Genomic DNA, 18,316 nt, shown 5'->3' with positions numbered 1-18,316 from the left:
CTGCAAAGCACAAATAAGTGGCTTAAACAAGGTAGAGATTTATTTGTGTCTCCCAAAGAAGTCCAGAGATAGACTGTCCAGGACTGGTCTGGTGTTTCCATCGTCATTGCAGATCCCAGCTTCTTCTGTCTTCCATCCTGAAGATCGTCTCACAGTCCAAGACGGCTGCTGGAGATTCAGCCATTGTGTCCACGTTTCAGACAAGAAAAAGCCAGGTGAGGGTCTGGAGAAGCACAAAGGATGAGCCTCCCAAAAGAGTTAATCATTTCAGGAGCTTTCCTGGAAGCACCACCAAATGACTTCTGCTTATACCCCCTTAGCAACTGTTAACTGCAAAGGAAAACAGAAATGCAGTATTTCAGCTGTACACACCGTCATCCCCAATAAAATACGGGCTCTGTAAATTAACAGGTTCAGTAGAAAGGATAATGGATATTGAGTAGTGAATTAATCATGTTTGTTATTTTCTGTATTTTATCATGCTTGACATCTTGGGGCCTGGCTGACCCTGGGAGGAACTAGCCCCTTCCCAACATTAGCTAATTCCTAGAAATAGTAAACACTTGCCCATGAGCATGTCTTTAATACACAAACCAACCAATCCTGATTCCACACCTGCCATTAGCCTCCTCCTATCAGGCTCCTGCAGTCCAAAACACTATTCCTCTACCCAAAATCACCAGGTACCTGACAACTAGGGACCACCCCTACTGCCCAAAGCCTGGTGAAAATTATTCTGTCCCACAAAAACCACAATAAAAGCTCTGTTGCACATTTCTCCTCATTCCTTCTGCCTTCTGGCCTACCCTGGTGCTTCTCCACATGGTTCTAATAGTGTGGCATGAGAACTCCTCTTAAGAACTATAACAAACTCTTCTTTCAAGACAGTTGCCTTTGTGTCTGTCATCTTACCACACCTGATTAACACAAATCCCTGCTACACTGTAAAACAGGTAAGCAACTGGAAATCTTTCCCATAATATGGTTTTCCGAACAGAAAGTTGGAATCTTGGCAACACTTGTTACGTTGTCTCACAAAACGTGCTTCAAAAATGTTTGGCAGAAGAAAAAAAAAGTCACTCTTGTTTTGACTTCTCTTCTGAGCTCCACTCATTAATATCAAACATAAGCTAGGAAATCTATGATAAAACTATGTTCAAAACTACTCCTGATCTTTCCTCTTCTCAAATCAGCTCCCACATTCACGTTCCTTAGTCTCAGCAACAAAACGTCACTATCCACACAGCTGCCCAAGCAGCTTCAGAATTCTCTCTTAAGGGCCTTTTCTCTGACCACCAGAACCTCCTCAGTCTCCAGCGCATCCTGGGCAGGACCTACGTGTTATTCTTCTACTCAGTATCCCTTACCGGGAGCCCAGCACAGGATCTGGCACGTAACTGCTGTACAGTGAACGAATCGTGAATACCACCTTCCCCTCATGTCACCTATAATCCCCACTCTGCTAACCTTTCTAGGCTCCTTCAGTAGCTTCCTAACTGCCTGCAGGCTTTCCCCCTTCAGCCCTTCACAGGTCTTCACTGTTCTTTCTAAAGCACAGTTCTGATACATCCGTTTTAAAACATGCGGCTCCCCACTGCCTAAGTCCTCTGTAAGCTTTCAAGGCATTTTATGATCCAGCCCCAACCCCCTTTTCATGTTTTATCTTTCACTGATCCATATACTTTTACATTTCTGGACCTTTGTTCATGCTGTTTCCTCTGCTGAAAACTAACCTAACTATTCTCATCTGTGCCCACAGGACTTTCTTTCTACCATTACTACAGTGCTCCTCACACCGCAGCCCATGGGCTCCTGCTTCTGTCCTCCCCACCCAGCCCCCACTATCCTAGACTGTGAGCTCCTTCAGTGCAGGAGTCCTCTTTTACTTCTCCCTGTATCTAGCCCCGTATGCATACATGGTACAAAGCAGGTGCCCAACTGACTTTTGAGTTTAAAAAGATGCCCAGATTAAATAGCCATGGAAGATTAAAAGCAAATGAAAAAACACTAATTTGGACTATGTTCTCAGTAATCCATAGACATTAACAACAACAAAGGCCAAGTACAATAACCTTAAAGTTAGTAAGTATCCTATGAGACTTGGGGAGATGGGCATGGGAACAAAAGAGATATGCCTTGTTTAAAATAACTACAATAAGAGAAATAATGGCCAGTATGTATCAAGCACTTGATTCAGTTAATATGTGCTAAGTAAGTTACATGTATTATTTATTCCTCACAGCAGGCCTATACAGTAGGACTACTATTTTCCCTGTTTTATTCACAGAAAAACAAAACGACAAAAAATCCAAGGTAGGGAAAGTTAAGAAACTGAAAAGAGGCCCCTTGGCTGGTTAAGTGCAGCAGATTCAGGCTGTCTGACTATATGGCCTTAACTGAATTGACATGATAAGCCACCTTTCTTCTAAACAGCAGGTGTAGCAGGAAAGCTACAAAATGTTGCAGTGTACAACTGTATGGACAAACAACACTCCAAGGTCCCAAAGCATGGCAGAGGGCAAATGGATGAAGAATAGAGACAAAAATTTCATTATTGTGACTGCATGATTTGGACAGCCTAAAAAGCTACACACCATCCTATCACAGATTGTGGGAACAGCACAGAGGCAAATATAGTTTGTGAGAAAGGACTGCAGTGCCGTTGACACCTGCCAAAGTCTCATTCTCTGAGAAGTCTGTCTGTCAAATTCCTGAGCAATCTTGCTGACAATTTCAACCCTCAGTAGGAAGGAAACAATTGGAGGAAACAATGAGAGGAGCAGACACTGTGACCTATTTTAACCAGTAAAGAAACTCTGCTTGATAACAAAGAAGCAAGAGAATAGGTAAAGATAACTTGGTAAAGAAATTAACTGCGACTTACTTTCCCAGAGGATCATCAGACTGAGAATAAGAAAGAATAAAGTAAAGGTATTTCTCCCTCCCCCTAACTCTATCCTAACCAAAACCTATTATGTACTGCAACTCCCAGTATGACTTCGATGCACCCCGAGTGGTCAAAAGTTAGCCGCGGGTGGTTCTGAATGTTCTGGATAGCAGGGCCAATGGAAATGGGAGGCAGTGGGAAGCAGAAAGTAAGCAGAAAGCAAAATGCGAACTTCACATACCAAAACTCACGCTTCAGGTGTGCCTCTAATAAGCTGCATGACTCTGACATGTTACTTAACCTCTCGGTTTCACGTTTCCTCATCTGAAAAATCAGGATAATACCACCTTCTTAGGGAAACAGTTAAATGAGATGACGATAAAAAGCACTGAGCTCAGGGCCTGGCACCTAAGACGGACACGATAAACGTCAAGCGCTAATGCGGTAATTATTACCTTGTAAGAGATTTCTCTATAACTCATTAACTTTTCTACAATGATCTGCTTGCTGTTACACCCACCAAGCTTCACAGCATATAATGCAAACCCTGACAGAAAAATAAGTCAAGTGATTCTGCTCTCATTTTCACATCAGTGTTTCAGTGCAATCTAACAAACCAACATTTAGAAAGCCCTATAACATCACTGTGCTAGGCTAAGCTGGATGGGGACCAACGCATCATTTGAGTAAAGGACAGCCCTGCCTTCAAAAACTGCATGGGCTCTTTTGGGAACACAGAGAAACTACCAGTAATTTCTCCTGAGTTGCAGAGGTCAGGCTGTAACCCAGCTGGCAATGACAAGTAATCTTCAAAACAGCCACAAAAACATGTCTTTGGTGTTAGGGATGTCTGTGGATTCACTGTCCAGTAATTTTTAAGAAATGAATGACTCTTTGAGAACTGCGTTGGCAGCAAACAGTGGATCTCACACGGGATGGTCTTTAAAGTCGGTCACTATGGGTTACATACATGTATTAAGAGAAAAACAAAAGAAAAAGAAGGGAAAAAAGGTGAATGAAGTATCTAAGCATGTAATAGTAAGATGCAGAAGAAGGGAGTAAATACAGGAGATTGTCCTTCTCATCTCTAACACAAGAATAGTACGAGCTGAAGGTCGATCAGAAATGCAAGCCCGGCTTGGAAAGGAAATAATGGAAAGTCTTTCTTTCCCCAAGTGAACACAGTTTTGTTTTTTCTTATTATAAAAATAATATACGTTCAATGCAAAAAAAATTAGAATATATAAAAGTGCAAAAAACAAGGAAAATCACACATAATCCCCCCATCCAAAGATCATGACAACTTTCTGATGTTTCTCCTCCCAGACTTTTCTACTTTTATCAATTACTTCTTTTTCAAAAATGGGGTAATACCACACATTCTGTTTGATACTTTTCCTCCCACGCTTCTATGTATCATATTCATCTTTCCACCTAACACAGAATTCCAAAATCAAAGTCAAAGGACAGTTTTCCACAGGTATATTCCCTGACACCGTAACATGAAAAAGGGAATGCAAGACACAAAACCTGGCCTAGGAGACCCCTACCAACTGTTCCCACTACCAAATTCCACATGTGTCCTCCAAGATCAGCGTGGGAGGGGTACACAGTTTACAGCACAGGGGGCAGCCCAGGTGGGAAGGGCAGAGTTTGGGCTCAGGCAGCCTGCCCGGCTGTGGACCTCGGGTCTGCAGCATCACGAGCACAGAGGCCTCTGCACCGAATATGGCCTCTGAAAGCTCTGCTGCCCAACCTCAGAGCCTTCAAGGAGCTCAGGCGGGAGTGTGCAGAAGCCTCCAGCTCGAAGGGATCCTGCAGGGCACACCTTCCTGCCCCTGTGCCCTAGACTCAGAGTTGCTCTGGGCTGGTTGTTAAACTGTTTTGTTCACCACATCAGCTTCCCAAAGCACACTATTTGAACAGGAATACTAATGTGCATCACTTCTCACAACCTTTAAGGAGTGTAAGAGTAGCTTTGCCAAGAAAGAGTGGCCCAAAGGTCAATTTTATCTCCATTACATTCTGCTTATGGAATGTGGCACAAAGGAGTGAGGACTACGTCGCCACACAGTTTGAATGTCTGCTCAGGGAGCAGAGTTAACGTACTGATTAATGGTCCCAGCACCAGGTAAAAAAGACAGCTGAGAGGAGGGAATGGCAATCACTTTTCTACTATTCCTGGGCAGGAAGAGACAGAAGCTAAGGAACTCCATCCTTCCTTGACCAAAGTGCACTGTAAGTACGAAACACTGCTCCAGTGTTTGTCCACAGTGCAGCATATGAACTGCGAACCCGTGACAGTCCAGCTCGCAGGCGGAGGGACGAGACATGAGGTCTGTGGCACATGGAAACAGGCTGGGCTGAAGGCAAAGCTGGAGCCCAGGTGGCTAGACAGAATGAGGGACTTCCATCATCGGATCCAGACACTGGCTCAGCAGCAGCCAACTCTGAACAGCTGCCACCAACTAGCAGGGAGACCCATGCAGATCTGATGCAGACTTCAACAGTACAAGACACACTAAAAAACCCAAGTTTATGTAATATCTATTAGGAAATTACTAGAACTCTGTAATTTCCAGACTCTTACCATGAAAGTAACTCTGTACATGACCTGTATATGTGCATCAAGAAATCATGTGGAAAAATAAAAGGAAAATGGCATACCTGAGGCTCTACCCTAGGGAGGCAACATCGAAGGCTGTTTAGAGGACATCCCCACATTCTGGATGTGACTAAAAGATAGCGAATGGGGCTTAGAAAGAGAGAAAAGAGTGGAACCAGAGCCCCTGTGGCATCACCTGGAGACAAACTATTTCAGCCCTCTTTATTATTTTAGGTTTTTACTGCTGATAAAATCTATTTCATAAATGCTACTAGTGAAATTTGTCCAAAAACAAAAGAAGTGAAGAAGGTAGTTTAGTCCTGAAGCTGTTTAGGTTAGATACCAACCACTGTTCAGCAACCCCTTCCAGTTTGGGCTAAAACTTAATATCCCATTGGGATCATTCATCTGTCACCATTTATCGGGTGTCTATTCTGTGCCAAGCACTGGTTAAGGTGCAGGTAAACAGAGAAGATACAGTCCTTGCCATCTAGTTTATAGGGCAAACAGTAAGAAAATCATTATTCACAACCATGGGATAAATGCCTGACATAGAGTGAAGCTCAACAAATACTCAGTGGCTGATTCAATACTGTAATAGTGTGCACAAAAACAAGGGGGCATCCCAAAGGACACTTATCCCTTTGCCCTAACACAGATGAACCTGACAGCTATTTTGTACACTTGTACACAGAAACCACCCTTAAAGAATAAACAATTAGCTACAAAGGTCTATGAGACAAAAAGGGGAAGAGGAGTAAGAATCAGGAGAAGTCTTATCACTCATTTTATATAAAAGAATATTTTAATTCTCGTCCTTAGGAACTATAAAGACTATACATGATTTGGAAATGAGACTGTACCAAGCAATGGCCAAGGGAGAATCGTCCATTCTATGCCTTCTCTTTGGTCTGGTCACTCAGAAATATAATGTTATCTGTAAAGAAATCAAATCATAAATATTATTTCCAGAACTCTTTCTCATTTAATTGTTCCTCTCTAATACATACGTAAGTGCTGTCATCTAACAGGATTTTAGGAAAATTCCCAAAACGTGAAATAACTTCTGCTATGGTCATGAGAGGTATATACAACAGGCACCAAAGGAGCTAGAAGTTGGGGCTTCGGCTACATGACAACAACTGAGACCTTGCTAGAAGTGTGGTGTTTCTCGTCTTCCCTGAAGACAATTATAACTGCTCCACAATAACTCCTACAAAAGAACTAGTCACAAATTTCAATGCCTGCAATGCTCAGATAGATGCCATGAAACCAGGCAGCACGTCCGCACACAGAAGAGCGTCCAGGCATTACATTCCACGCACTGGAGGTATGGAGAAAGGATGGGGTCCAACATACGGCCCCGTCAGCAAAGACAAACTGTCGGATGTCTTTAAGTAGGCTGTAACGCTCAGAAGACATTCGGTTTTTAAATTTTAAAACAGATTGACTTTTATACACTCATTCTTGGGAAAATTTTTACTAATCAATATTACAGAGAGAGCATATTCACGCAAGAACATCAGACACTGCGCTTAAAATGCTGTCCAGATGGAGTTAGTTTAGGAGGAGCAAAGGAAAAGAAGTAGTACTTCCTGTGCAGCCTGAAAAAACCCAGATTCCTGTAACTTAGAATTATTCAAATAGTGGTTATTATAATATTTACTACAGTCTTTTAAAAACAGAATATTTTGATACAGAATGGTTATTGCAGAAGAGATTATCTCAACTGACACCACACTTTTGTAAAAAGGCAAGAGTGCCATCCGCTGGTGGTTACTTTTACGTTAAAGACATGGATCCCTGGGAGAAAAAAAAGGACGAAGCAATCAAATTTAAATTTAAATTTCTGAGCACTGGGTGTTATATGCAACTAATGAATCATTGAACATTACATCAAAAACTAATGACGTACTGTATGTTGGTTAAGATCTATTCATTTTTACTACCGGCCATAAATCTGTTAATTGCTCAATTAACTCACCCATACTGTGAATACTAGTGACAAGAAGAAAGCAAAATGGCAGATAATCTGAACTATTTCTATTTAGTGGTTGGCTTGGTTCAGAACAATTCATACAATCCAAAATTTGCCCACACTTTTGGTTAATGGTGAAATATTAAAGTGTTAAATGCTTCATAAATACGTAATTGATAAAGATTTAGAAATGTCAACTATTTTATTAGAAAGTTTGGCTTTCCACTGCTGAAATCACAGGTGTAGTTCTATGCCCTATACAGGTCTACAAAAAAGTTTCTGAACAGGTAGTTATCTCTGGAGATTTGGCCCAAGGACAAAAAGCACATAGAAATGAAATACTGTCAAGACACCCAAGAATTATGAAATCAAAATGGTCAGATAATACTTCATCTCTAAGGTCTGATAATGAGGGCAGAAAGATAACTGACGGTTCTCAAGGTCAATATACCTCAAAGAGACCAGTAAAAAAATGTACTTGTTATTATTTATAACAAATTATAATTTATCCATATGGTAGAGTGGTTAAGACATGAACTCTGGAGCAAAGTAAGAAAGAAAGGTAAAAAGAAAATCTGTCAATTAAAAGAGACTTAAGTTCTCAGGGGTCTAGCCTCCAGAACTGTGAAAAAATAAACTTGTGTTATTTAAAAGAAAATAAGAAAGAAACTTAAGATACATATAAAGCATGTAAGACAACTTATGGACTTGTATTTACGAAGCAAGCAAAGAAATTTAAACACTGTGATGTCTGGTACAAAAAAAATTTTAATAATTTCTTAATATTAGGTGTGATAATAGCACTGTAGTTATGCTTTAAATAAGAATCCTTATCTTTCAGAAATACTTACTGGAAATATTTATGAATGAAATAGTATGTCTGGAATTCACCAGAAAATAAGTGAGGAAAAGTGGGCTGGGGAAATAGAAGAAATAATACTGGCCATCAGTTGGTAACTGTTGAAGCTAAATGACATAAGATTTTTTCCTACTTTTTTATATTTGTGTGTGTTTGACATTTTCAACAACTAAAAAAATTTTATTTTCAAAAGATACCCAATTTTGGCATATCTCAGAAGTGCATAACACTGAGATCTTACTTTCTTTCATTTCTATGTACTTATAAAAAAAGGTTTCTCAATGTTTACATTCATAAAAACTAATAAAAGAATAGAATTAATGTTTAACAACTGTCTTATTTTAACAATTTATCGAAGAGGTAAAAAAGCACCATCTCTCTCATTAAAAGATGCATTTTCAATAAAATTTCAGTTTTCATATTTATATATTAAAATTGCTTTGGTACCTTATGTTCTAAAAACAACTATAATGATAACCCAATCAAGAAGAAATGTGACATTTATAGCTTTAAGATCCCAGAATTTTTTTTTTTTTAATTTATTTATGTGACAGAGAGACAGCCAGCGAGAGAGGGAACACAGCAGGGGAGTGGGAGAGGAAGAAGCAAGCTCCCAGCGGAGAAGCCCGATGTGGGACTCGATTCCGGAACGCCAGGATCACACCCTGAGCCGAAGGCAGACGCTTAACAACTACACTACCCAGGCGCCCCATCCCAGAATTTCTTAAAATATTTTTAAATTTCTATTTATGTATATATTTTTGTTATGAATATAATAGGATGAATAATAAAATATTCTTAACTATACAATATATACTAAGATACAATTCTTAGGAGAAAATGGAAAAACAAGTTCAGAGAAAAAGAAACAACATAAAATTTCCAAATGCTGAAGAGTTTGTTCATGCATTTTTTTCCAAGGATGATGGGTATCAAACTGCTATGGTATTTACATCCATTAATACACTGCAGAGTAAATTCTCATGTCAACTTAAACATGTGCGAAGGGCTATATTTGTTTCAAAATTCTTGAAGAATTTTCAAAAAAGTTTGAAAACTGTGCTCTGGCAGGTATCTTCCTGACCTTCTTTAAGCTTTGTTGTGTCCACGTTTTTTACGTTGTTTTGCATTTTGTCTAACGAGAATAGGAACTTAAAATCATCAAGAATAATTTTTAAAAAATTATCATGTTAAGGACCAAGCAGGCTGTGAATAAACCTGCACAAATGTCTAATGCCACTCACAGTAGTATAACTCTATCTTGGCACAGGCTTCTGCCTGTATAGGCCATGTCCTCAAAGGCATTAAAGTTTTTCTCACTTCAAACAGTTAAGTATTGACACAGATGCTCTACTCAAAAGTTACTTGTGAAATGAAACTCAGTACAGAGACAATGTCCTGAAGGATCAGGAGAATGTAGACACTCACAGCAAACCCACAAAGCAGACTCACAATTCTGACATTGAGCTGCCTGACAATCTGAGCATCAGTTCTCAAAGCCCCTGTTCAAGTTACTTACAACAAGCCAAGCTTTTAAAAAGGGGAAGAGGCAGAAGGGAATAGCTACTATCACAAGCTTCTTACCAGCTATGATTGTTGTTGCTTGTCGCCTCACATTATTTTTATCTGTGTATTCACCATAGTCTACTTTCCCTTCTACATAAATTCGGGACCTGATAAAAACAAAATTTACAGTTTTCAGTCTGGAGATTCTCATCTGTTTTACAAGAGAGATCAGGTGAGAGGCAGTAACAAGTACCCACTAAGGATGAAACACAGAATCACACATAACTTCATTTTTGCTACCGCACCTCAAAATTCAACACTGGGAGTATTAAAGGTACTGAAACAGAATGTCCACAGAGACTTGACACGTCCAGGTAAAAAGGACAATGTCCTCAGCTTTAAGCTGACAGCAGTCCTCATGAAAGTTAAAAAAAAAAAAAAAAAAGACTTTAATACCATGAAATGGAAGAGCAACACAGTGGCATCCCTTCAATCTCTAGGATTGATTTCCAACGTGTCCTTTTCCCCCACCTTTGATTTTGGACTCCCTAACAGATCCACTGATTTTCACTTATTGTTCAATTCCTTTTCATAGCCAGATTCAGGAACTTATTTTCTCAAGGGACTTAGATTATTAAAATTCAAAACGGAGGTTTTCAGCTTAATATTTCAATTAAAGTTAATTACTAAGACCATTTCTGCACTGTTTAGAAGGCTGAACTACAAGACAACCATAGCTGATTTTAAAGGGTAGAAAATTCACGCTGGCATCAATTTTCAGAGTCTACCATCACCAAAAAAACCACAATATAGAAAGTAGGCAAAGCTGGTAAAATACTGGGTGCCAAAAGGAATACACACAAATTCATCAATCAGTGGGTCAAATTGCATACAGACATTTTCCTTGAAATTTCCTGTATTTATATGTGTGTGTGTATGCACAAATTCATACATACATACGGAACTCTGAAAAGTACATACAAAAAAAGGCACACGGTTATTAGAAACAAATTCTAGTTATTCCTAATATTTTTTAAGGAAATACACTTCATTTCTATAAAACAAGTACATTTCTAAATATATTACCTATGAACACAACTGCTGTTCAACACACCCTTTGTCCTTCTACGGCTTTGGAAAAGACAGTTTTTATTTCAAGGATTCAATTGGATTCAATCAATCCAAGCATTCCAAAAGGGAGCTACGAAGCTGATACAAAATTATCAAATATAACATAACTGCTACGAACACTGCCATAATGCCTCACTGTGTCAGGCTTCAGACACTCCAGGTCCTGTACTAAGGACTCCATGGAGATGCCGAGAGGTGACACGGGAACTCCTAAAGCACGTGTTGCACTTACTCACACGGCACTCAGTACACTCCGCCCTCTCTCTTGCTGCATCTGCTTCTATGTATGTACACCCCTCATTTGCCCTAAACGATAAGTTCTTAGACAGCTAAACCATGTTTTATACACCTCTGATTAGTCACACATGGCAACACGCCATGCACAGAGTACTAAGCTCTGAATAAATATCTCCAGTTAACAGAATTATTAGTAGGATAAAGGAGTCCCTGAGAACACCTGCTACCAGTTTTTTAAACTATAAGATTCAGTCTATAAGATTCAATCTATAAGATGCGTCCTTCCTCAACTTACCCCTTTTTCACATACTGATATGCCACATCTCTGAGGCCAGGGCGGAATACTGATATTCTGTGCCACGTTGTCTTCTGACTGACATCACCTAAATCACAAGAATAGGAAATGTGGTTACGAATGCCAGCACACAAACGCCAGAAGACAACATGCCCACCAAAACCAATGTCACAGTTTCTAAGAGAAAGGAACAGAATTAGAAAGTTTCTTTCTAAAAGTAGCTCATCACTGATCAACTAACTGAGAATAAATAATGTCTCTTTATTGCTGATACAATGAAAACCCCAGTCTTTTATACTCACCCATTTGGTACGCTTCATTCTCCCCTGACCGCCACATCTCATTCGTCGCTAGAGAAAATATCGTGACTGGGTTTTTCCCTTCCACCTGTCTCATGACGGGGTCCTGACCCACTCGCCCAAGCAGCTGCACACGGTTCAGAGCTGAAATGCAGCGTGTAAATAAAATGAGATTCAGAGAAAGGTCCAGAATGAGAACAGCTATAAATACTACCTCAACTTTGATCTCAGCATTAAACAAAACCCAAGTTCTAAAAGATCAGACGTAAGTTGAAGCAAATAAAGGGAGGGTGGGAGTGAAAAGAAGGGTTGGCAAGAAAGGAGAAAATGTTCTTAGTACCCCACAAAGCAAACATTAAAATCTTTATCTTAAATTCTTTAAAACACCTTTTTTTGAAAAAACCATATAGTTAAAAGAACAAATCTGAGATCTGAAAATCTTTATAAATATGAGTGAATATTTCTGTGAAAAAACAGCTTGCACAAACTTTCACTCCCTCAGCCAAATAGCACATGACCTTGGAAGACGGAGATAACCAAACAGGACTGAAAGGAATCCTACGAGGCCCCTCAGCCTGATGGGGCAAGGTCAGGAGCAGAGAGGCCAACATGAGCCAAGGGCCTGAGCATTAAGAGAGTATAAACCAACTCGTGCACCCCTTCTACAACATGTTTAAGAACATCTGTACGTTGCTATAAATAACATACTTTAAACTTGGAAATTAGCTTCTACTTACATCTTTCAAGAACCAAGCTGCTAGCTACTTCAGACTCACGTCTTACAAACTGATGAAATACCTAAAGTGGAAAAAATGAGTAAAATGGCTCTAATTTGGGAGGAAAGGTAAATGCAAACAGAAGACCTGCTCACACTCAGCCACTATCGAGTCAGCAGCTCCTACAGCACACATCCCCAGAGGACAAGCAATGCACGTCACGTGTTCCCCCCTCGCAGCACCAGGAGGACCACACAAACGCTTGAGGGCCTTGAGGGCCGACCACTCCCGAAGCCCAAATGTACCAAATCCTAGACGACAAGCCCAGGAAAGTTAATTTAGAATCCTCTCCTGTTTCTTTCTCGTGGCAACCCTCCTGATTATGGTGCTTCCGTGGTAAAGTCAAATATATGTTGGAAAAATTCAGGCTGTTGACAGACCAAAGGCAAAAGTCTAAGACAAATTGGATTCTCTAATAAAGTACAAAAACAGGACTATTCAAGTCAATGTGTCAGAGGAAGGTAGTAACCGACATACAATAGCAGCAATGACACAACAGCTATCACTACTAAATACCAGCTATGTGCTTTACCTCTTACAAATTAGTCCTTGCAACAAACTGATCAACTATGTAAAATTATCCCTACTTTAGAGACCAAAAAAAGGGGAAAAAGAAAGAAAAGAAAAGAAAAAAAGTTTAGAGAGATTAAGTAACCTGCCCAAAATCCTACAAGAAATATATGGTGAGATGCCTGGGTGGCTCAGTCAGTTAAGCATCTGCCTTTGGCTCAGGTCACGATCCCGGGGTTTTGGGATCGAGTCCCGCATCAGGCTCCTTGCTCAGCAGGGAGCCTGCTGCTCCCCCTGCTTGTGCTTGCATTTGCTGTTTCTCTCTCTGACAAATAAATAAACTCTTTAAAAAAAACAAGAAAAGAAAATAACCGGCAAGTTGTGCCTAGAACCCAGGGCCGTCTGACACCAAGCCTGACACTTTTCCCACTGCCCTTTGCTGCCTCCTTTGAAGACATTCTGTTCAAGGACTCCTGCCATGAGAGGAGCACACACCCTGGGCACGTCGCTGGTTTCAGGGTTGAGAAAGCTACCCATTATATCAGAAAGCATGTGTCAAGTGGTAGCACTGTTAATATAAAAAGCAGATGTCCAGCAACCAAATGAACACCCGGTTCCTGGGGTAGTGCTGACTACGGAATCTTTTCACTATGTTTTGGGATATGGGGTGCTTAAGAAATAAAGATGGAGTTACAACATAGTAAAGACTCAAACAAACTAGTACTAGTATCATGTTTCTAGAAATGTGCTAATTGGAAGTACTCGGGTGAGCCAGGGCTCGCAAGTCTCAGAATAATAGGTCTCACTTGGGAAACACAAAAATTAAGACCTACTAGAAAAGCAGAAATAGGGAAAGATTTTAACTGGGATAATTTTTAAAATTAAACTTTTAACTCTTTTATATATCCTAACACTGTAGTATTAAGACAGCAGTAACTCCTCTGTGTTCCACATTTCAACACACATACACTAAAAAATGCTAAAACTATGTACAGGTTAAAGTGGGGATCCAAGAATACAGGCTCAATTCTACAGCTGACTGGGGGAGATGAGAACAGGTTTCAGAGAGGAAGTGATTCTTCATCAGTCTTAACAGGATGGGGAATGAGAGAGGCGTTATAAAGAAGAATCCACAAACCAAAATGTAAGTGAGGAAAATGGGTAGTCTATGCTGGTATGGGCTGGCTAGAGTGTCTAGAGAAATAAGGAGTCAGACTGGTGGGAGTGAGAAGGAATTCAGGACGTAGTACATTTGTGGTGACATGATGACTTCAGCTGCACTCTTTAGTACAGGGAGATGAGGGGTGGAAGGTTGACAACAGAGGAGGGAGATGGTCAAAAAAGGAACCACGTGCGCCACAGAAATGATTCTCAAAGTCTTGAGATCATTAAAGACATTAAATGCTAACTGATCTAAATGCAAGTAACATGTTTTAAAAAATTATGACTCCCATTATATACGTAAGCTAGAAAATTTTTGTTTCACTGAGCATCATTTACACACGTAAAATCTGTCCCAAATTCTATCAAATGAGAACATATAAAGTAGGTGGGCTCAAAGGTCTTTTGCCTCTGCAGTCAAAAGCCTGAAGAAATCTGATCACTGTGGTTGATAATAACGCATCTCAACACTAATATGGAAAAGTGATTACCTGTAAAATAGGTCTTCGAAACATGGCTTCTATTTGCTTTTCTTACAATCTAGTCTTTGGTCTTCCCCCTGAAAAAAAAAAAAAAAACACGAGAGAGAGAAATAAATATTATATCTTAGAGCAAGAGCCCAAATTCACTAATCCTAAATTCCTAACTGCATTCATAATTTTTATGCAGTCCACATTGCGACCATAAACATCAACATCCCTGCACATTTTACGAGGACTCCCGCCCTCAAAAAAAGTTTTATTGTCTTTTTTATCCCCTTTGGCTTCCTCTTCCTCTAACACATACAAAAAATACTTTCTGATTTATACCCATTTGCACTCCACAGTCTTCTCGAATTTCATTAAAATGCAAGCCCCCCTAGAGCTGGGGTTTCCGTTTGATTCATTCACTGCCACATCCAATACGGCTAAGTCATTCCTAACACATAGTGAGGATTCAGTAAGCATTACAGTATCACCAAGGGACTTAAATCTGAAACTTATGGCTGCAAAAATTACTTCCAACCCGTTAGCAAAGACCGTGGAGATCCCTGGACCCCCCGGCCTCAGCGCCGGGATAGACTGGCGCCCTTTCTCAAATAGTGGAGCTCCTAAACAGCAACGTAAAGGGACTGGGAAGTGGCAGAAAACCCTGAAGTCCTCCGCACGGGTGAGAAGAGAACGGCCAAGACATAGACACAGCACCACCTTCCGAGCCACATAGAGCTGCACGCACACCTAGCGAAGAACTCGCGGCTCCCACCGTCCCTCACCGGCGCTCTAGCGCGTTCAGCTTTTAGCTGCACGAGCACTTCCGGACACAGAGCGGACGCAAGCCTCGCGAGAGGAATAAGAAAACGGAAAGTGTGCAGCGTGCGTCGTAGAAATGCTCCCGCAGCACCCGGGAAGCAAGCACCCTTGATGTGGTAGTTCCGGGAGCTTTTTGCCGGACGGGAGCGGGTACGGCAACGCCGCCGAGTGGTGAGTCGAGCTCATTTTAAGTTTCTAATGAAATGAAATTATTTGAGAAGCTTGCCAGCCTGGACCAGGAGGGGGCGAGGTGGACGAAACGAAGGCTAGTTCGGCCTTAGGCAAAGGCTGGAAAGGTCCAGGCGTGCTAAAGCAGGAAGGAAACCAGAAAAAGAAGTAGGGCTGAGAGCGAAAAATTCAGGGAGTGCCAAAAATTTTGGCGATCAAAATAATAGTTTAAGAAGAATGAGGATAATATTTTAAGAATATATTCAAAAAATCTGTGAACCAAAAAACCAAAAATTTTAACTAAGTTCTGAGCCATATTGAATCCTGAGGCACAAGAAAAACATGGACGTTTTTACATACACCAAAAAAAAAATCCAGAACATTAAAGTACTTGAATATCGAAAATCTGGAGAGAAGGTGTTTTAAAACTCACAACGTTAAGTTTAAATATTTTATTTACACCAAAAACAGAAGTCACTGTAGTTTTACTTTCCAGGCTTTAATAGAAGTAAATTAATCAAAAATCTACTTCTTTGCTTATCTTATTTCCAATTGCGGGAATTACCATGTCTGACAATTTTTCTTAACCAAGTTGCAATCTTAAATAGTTTTAATTAACTTCAGCTTACTGATCTTGTTTTATTTAAAATTCTGATATTTTGTTCATTGTGGATCTTTTCATTAATTTTAATATTTTTAAAATATTGCATTAAAGTGTCCTTGATCTTTCATTGCTGTGTTTCTTGGCACCCCTTAAATTTTGCCTCATTCACCCTAATCTTGCTTAGCAATACCCTGCTTAGCAAGAGGGTATTGGGGTCCCGCAGATTGCAGGATACAGGCCAGAGGTGGCCTCCCCAGGCCTCTCTTCTGCTGGTCCTTGTGCTGTCCAACTTCTAGAAAAGGAGGGTACCCTCCAGATCATTCTAACAAGCAAATCGCCTTCTTGGGACCCTACTTAAAGGCCTTCATTGGACCATTTTTGCCCTTAAAGGAGAAAATACGAACTACTTAACATGGTTTCCAAAGCACACCTTAACGTGCTCTTAAAAGTCTGGCTTAGTTGATACACTTATCTCCCATTTTACCTCTACCTTCAATATTTAGCTCCTGAAACAGCATGTCATACTGCCTGCAGGCCTTGCACAGGTATTAACTATCCCATACCCTGGCCAGCTGTGTTACTACTGTCAGCGCCCTCCAATGATTTCCTGTTTAAAAGTCTCACTTCTACCGGCTCAGTCGGTTAAGCAGTTAGGCGTCGTAACTTTTGATTTAGGCTCAGGTCATACATAATCTTAGGGTCCTGAGATCCAGCCACACCTCCGGCTCCGTGATCAGCCTGCAATCTGCGATTCTCTCCCCCCCTGGTTCTCCCTCTGCTCCCCTCCCCTCTCTTTTTTTTAAAAAGAACTTCCTTCTACTTGAGCTGTTGAGTCAAATGAAAAGCAAAATTCATCCTTTCCTCGAAAACCAATTTCCCCCTTTTAAGCTATTTGTTTATGTTAATGGTACCAACATTATTCCGGACTTGAACTTTGGAATCATCTTTAAAACTTCTCCCCAGTCACCTACATCCATTTGTCCATATCCATTCAGCCCTAAAATTTATTTCATTATGCCACTGACCTCTCCCTCTTTCTATTTGCACATACTTCTGAGTGAGGAGTGTGGAAAGGGTTGTTTAAAATAAAAAAGGCAGAAAGCACACCAGTTGAAAACAGACAGCCTTGGGCAAACTCCTAACTTTATGAATAACATCTTAATCTAAATAAATACCACTTTAAGCTAATCTCAATTCTCAGACAGGAATTACCAATACACATGCTCCTTGGACTGTTGAAACAAGTTGCAAGCGCTGCTTTCCTTTTTCTTCTTGACAAAAAAAAAAAAAAAAAACAAAAAAACCCACATTAAAAAGTACAAAATATATAAATGTATAATGTCATGGAAGAACTGAGTTAAAGCATTTTCTTATCACCTAGATCCTCCTTCCCCACAACAAATGCTCCAGCACTGGCATTGCTTTCATTGCTCAGCATCTGAAATGCCCTTCTCCATACTTTAACAATTTTCTACTCAAAGTCCTTACTTTGTTCTCCCATCTCACTTTCTTTACGCACTCAGTTTATCTTGTATTTTAATTTAGGTGACCATGAAGCTGCCTCCTCTTCTCCATTGACTGTGAACTCTTAGAGGACAGGGACCTTGTGAATATACAATCAAAAATTATGCTTTAAAGCAAGGAGAGACTTTAGAAGGCTTCAGGTCACAGGCTAGAACAAAGAAATAGAAAGAAAAAATAGGAAGAACCCAGAAGGATACTCAAATATGCCTGAAATTAGAAGTCTGAAAACAAACAACAAAAGAATCAGGGACCTGGAAGAGTGGCTGAAATGTATTTTTGTAATAGAGAGGTCTCTCTCTTTCAAGAATCTCCAATTTGCATAAATGTAGACTGTCTGTAGTTCATCCATGGACCCAGAAAGGGCCTTCTCGATGCTGAGAAGTAGTGACAGAAAGCAGTGTGACTTTAATCAGCTACCATTACTCCCGGCAGTAGTGGAATAATTAGGGGCTTTCATCCTTTGCAAAGCTGGCTGAGAAAGATAAGT

At 40.3% G+C, this 18,316-nt stretch overlaps 1 protein-coding gene across 9 annotated transcripts; it reads right to left on the bottom strand.

Annotated features, from left to right (window-relative positions):
• Positions 1-18: 18 nt before the first annotated feature.
• Positions 19-15,546, bottom strand: SSBP1 (single stranded DNA binding protein 1). 9 transcript variants are annotated; one of them, XR_002143199.2, is made up of 9 exons: positions 15,432-15,546; positions 14,736-14,803; positions 12,535-12,595; positions 11,801-11,941; positions 11,499-11,586; positions 9,914-10,002; positions 6,356-6,429; positions 3,129-3,211; positions 19-330 (listed from the first exon to the last, which is right to left on the bottom strand). XR_002143199.2 is itself a non-coding variant. In XM_019802232.2 (8 exons), exons 2-7 carry the CDS (start codon positions 14,757-14,759, stop codon positions 6,386-6,388), a joined length of 447 nt encoding a protein of 148 aa, XP_019657791.1. In that variant the 5' UTR covers positions 14,760-14,803; positions 15,432-15,546; the 3' UTR covers positions 19-330; positions 6,356-6,385. The 9 variants fall into 9 exon arrangements, 6 of the variants coding, with proteins under 6 accessions (XP_019657791.1, XP_019657794.1, XP_019657795.1 ...); XR_002143200.2 differs by having other exon boundaries at positions 19-168; XR_002143201.2 differs by having other exon boundaries at positions 19-165.
• Positions 15,547-18,316: the final 2,770 nt, after the last annotated feature.

The sequence above is a fragment of the Ailuropoda melanoleuca genome, chromosome 1 (assembly GCF_002007445.2).
Source record: "Ailuropoda melanoleuca isolate Jingjing chromosome 1, ASM200744v2, whole genome shotgun sequence".
In the NCBI taxonomy this organism is placed as follows: domain Eukaryota; kingdom Metazoa; phylum Chordata; class Mammalia; order Carnivora; family Ursidae; genus Ailuropoda; species Ailuropoda melanoleuca.
The sequence above is the reverse complement of the archived record's forward strand: the minus strand, read 5'-3'. Positions and strand labels throughout refer to the sequence as shown.

What these genes read in the sequence shown, in the direction of transcription:
- SSBP1 (XM_019802232.2), bottom strand. Translation starts at nt 14,759, where the DNA reads ATGTTTCGAAGACCTATTTTACAG. An exon ending in TTCGAAGACCTATTTTACAG is followed by an intron (nt 12,596 to 14,735) that starts GTAATCACTTTT and finishes TTTCCACTTTAG; the next exon opens with GTATTTCATCAGTTTGTAAG. An exon ending in AGCAACAACAATCATAGCTG is followed by an intron (nt 6,430 to 9,913) that starts GTAAGAAGCTTG and finishes ATTTCTTTACAG; the next exon opens with ATAACATTATATTTCTGAGT.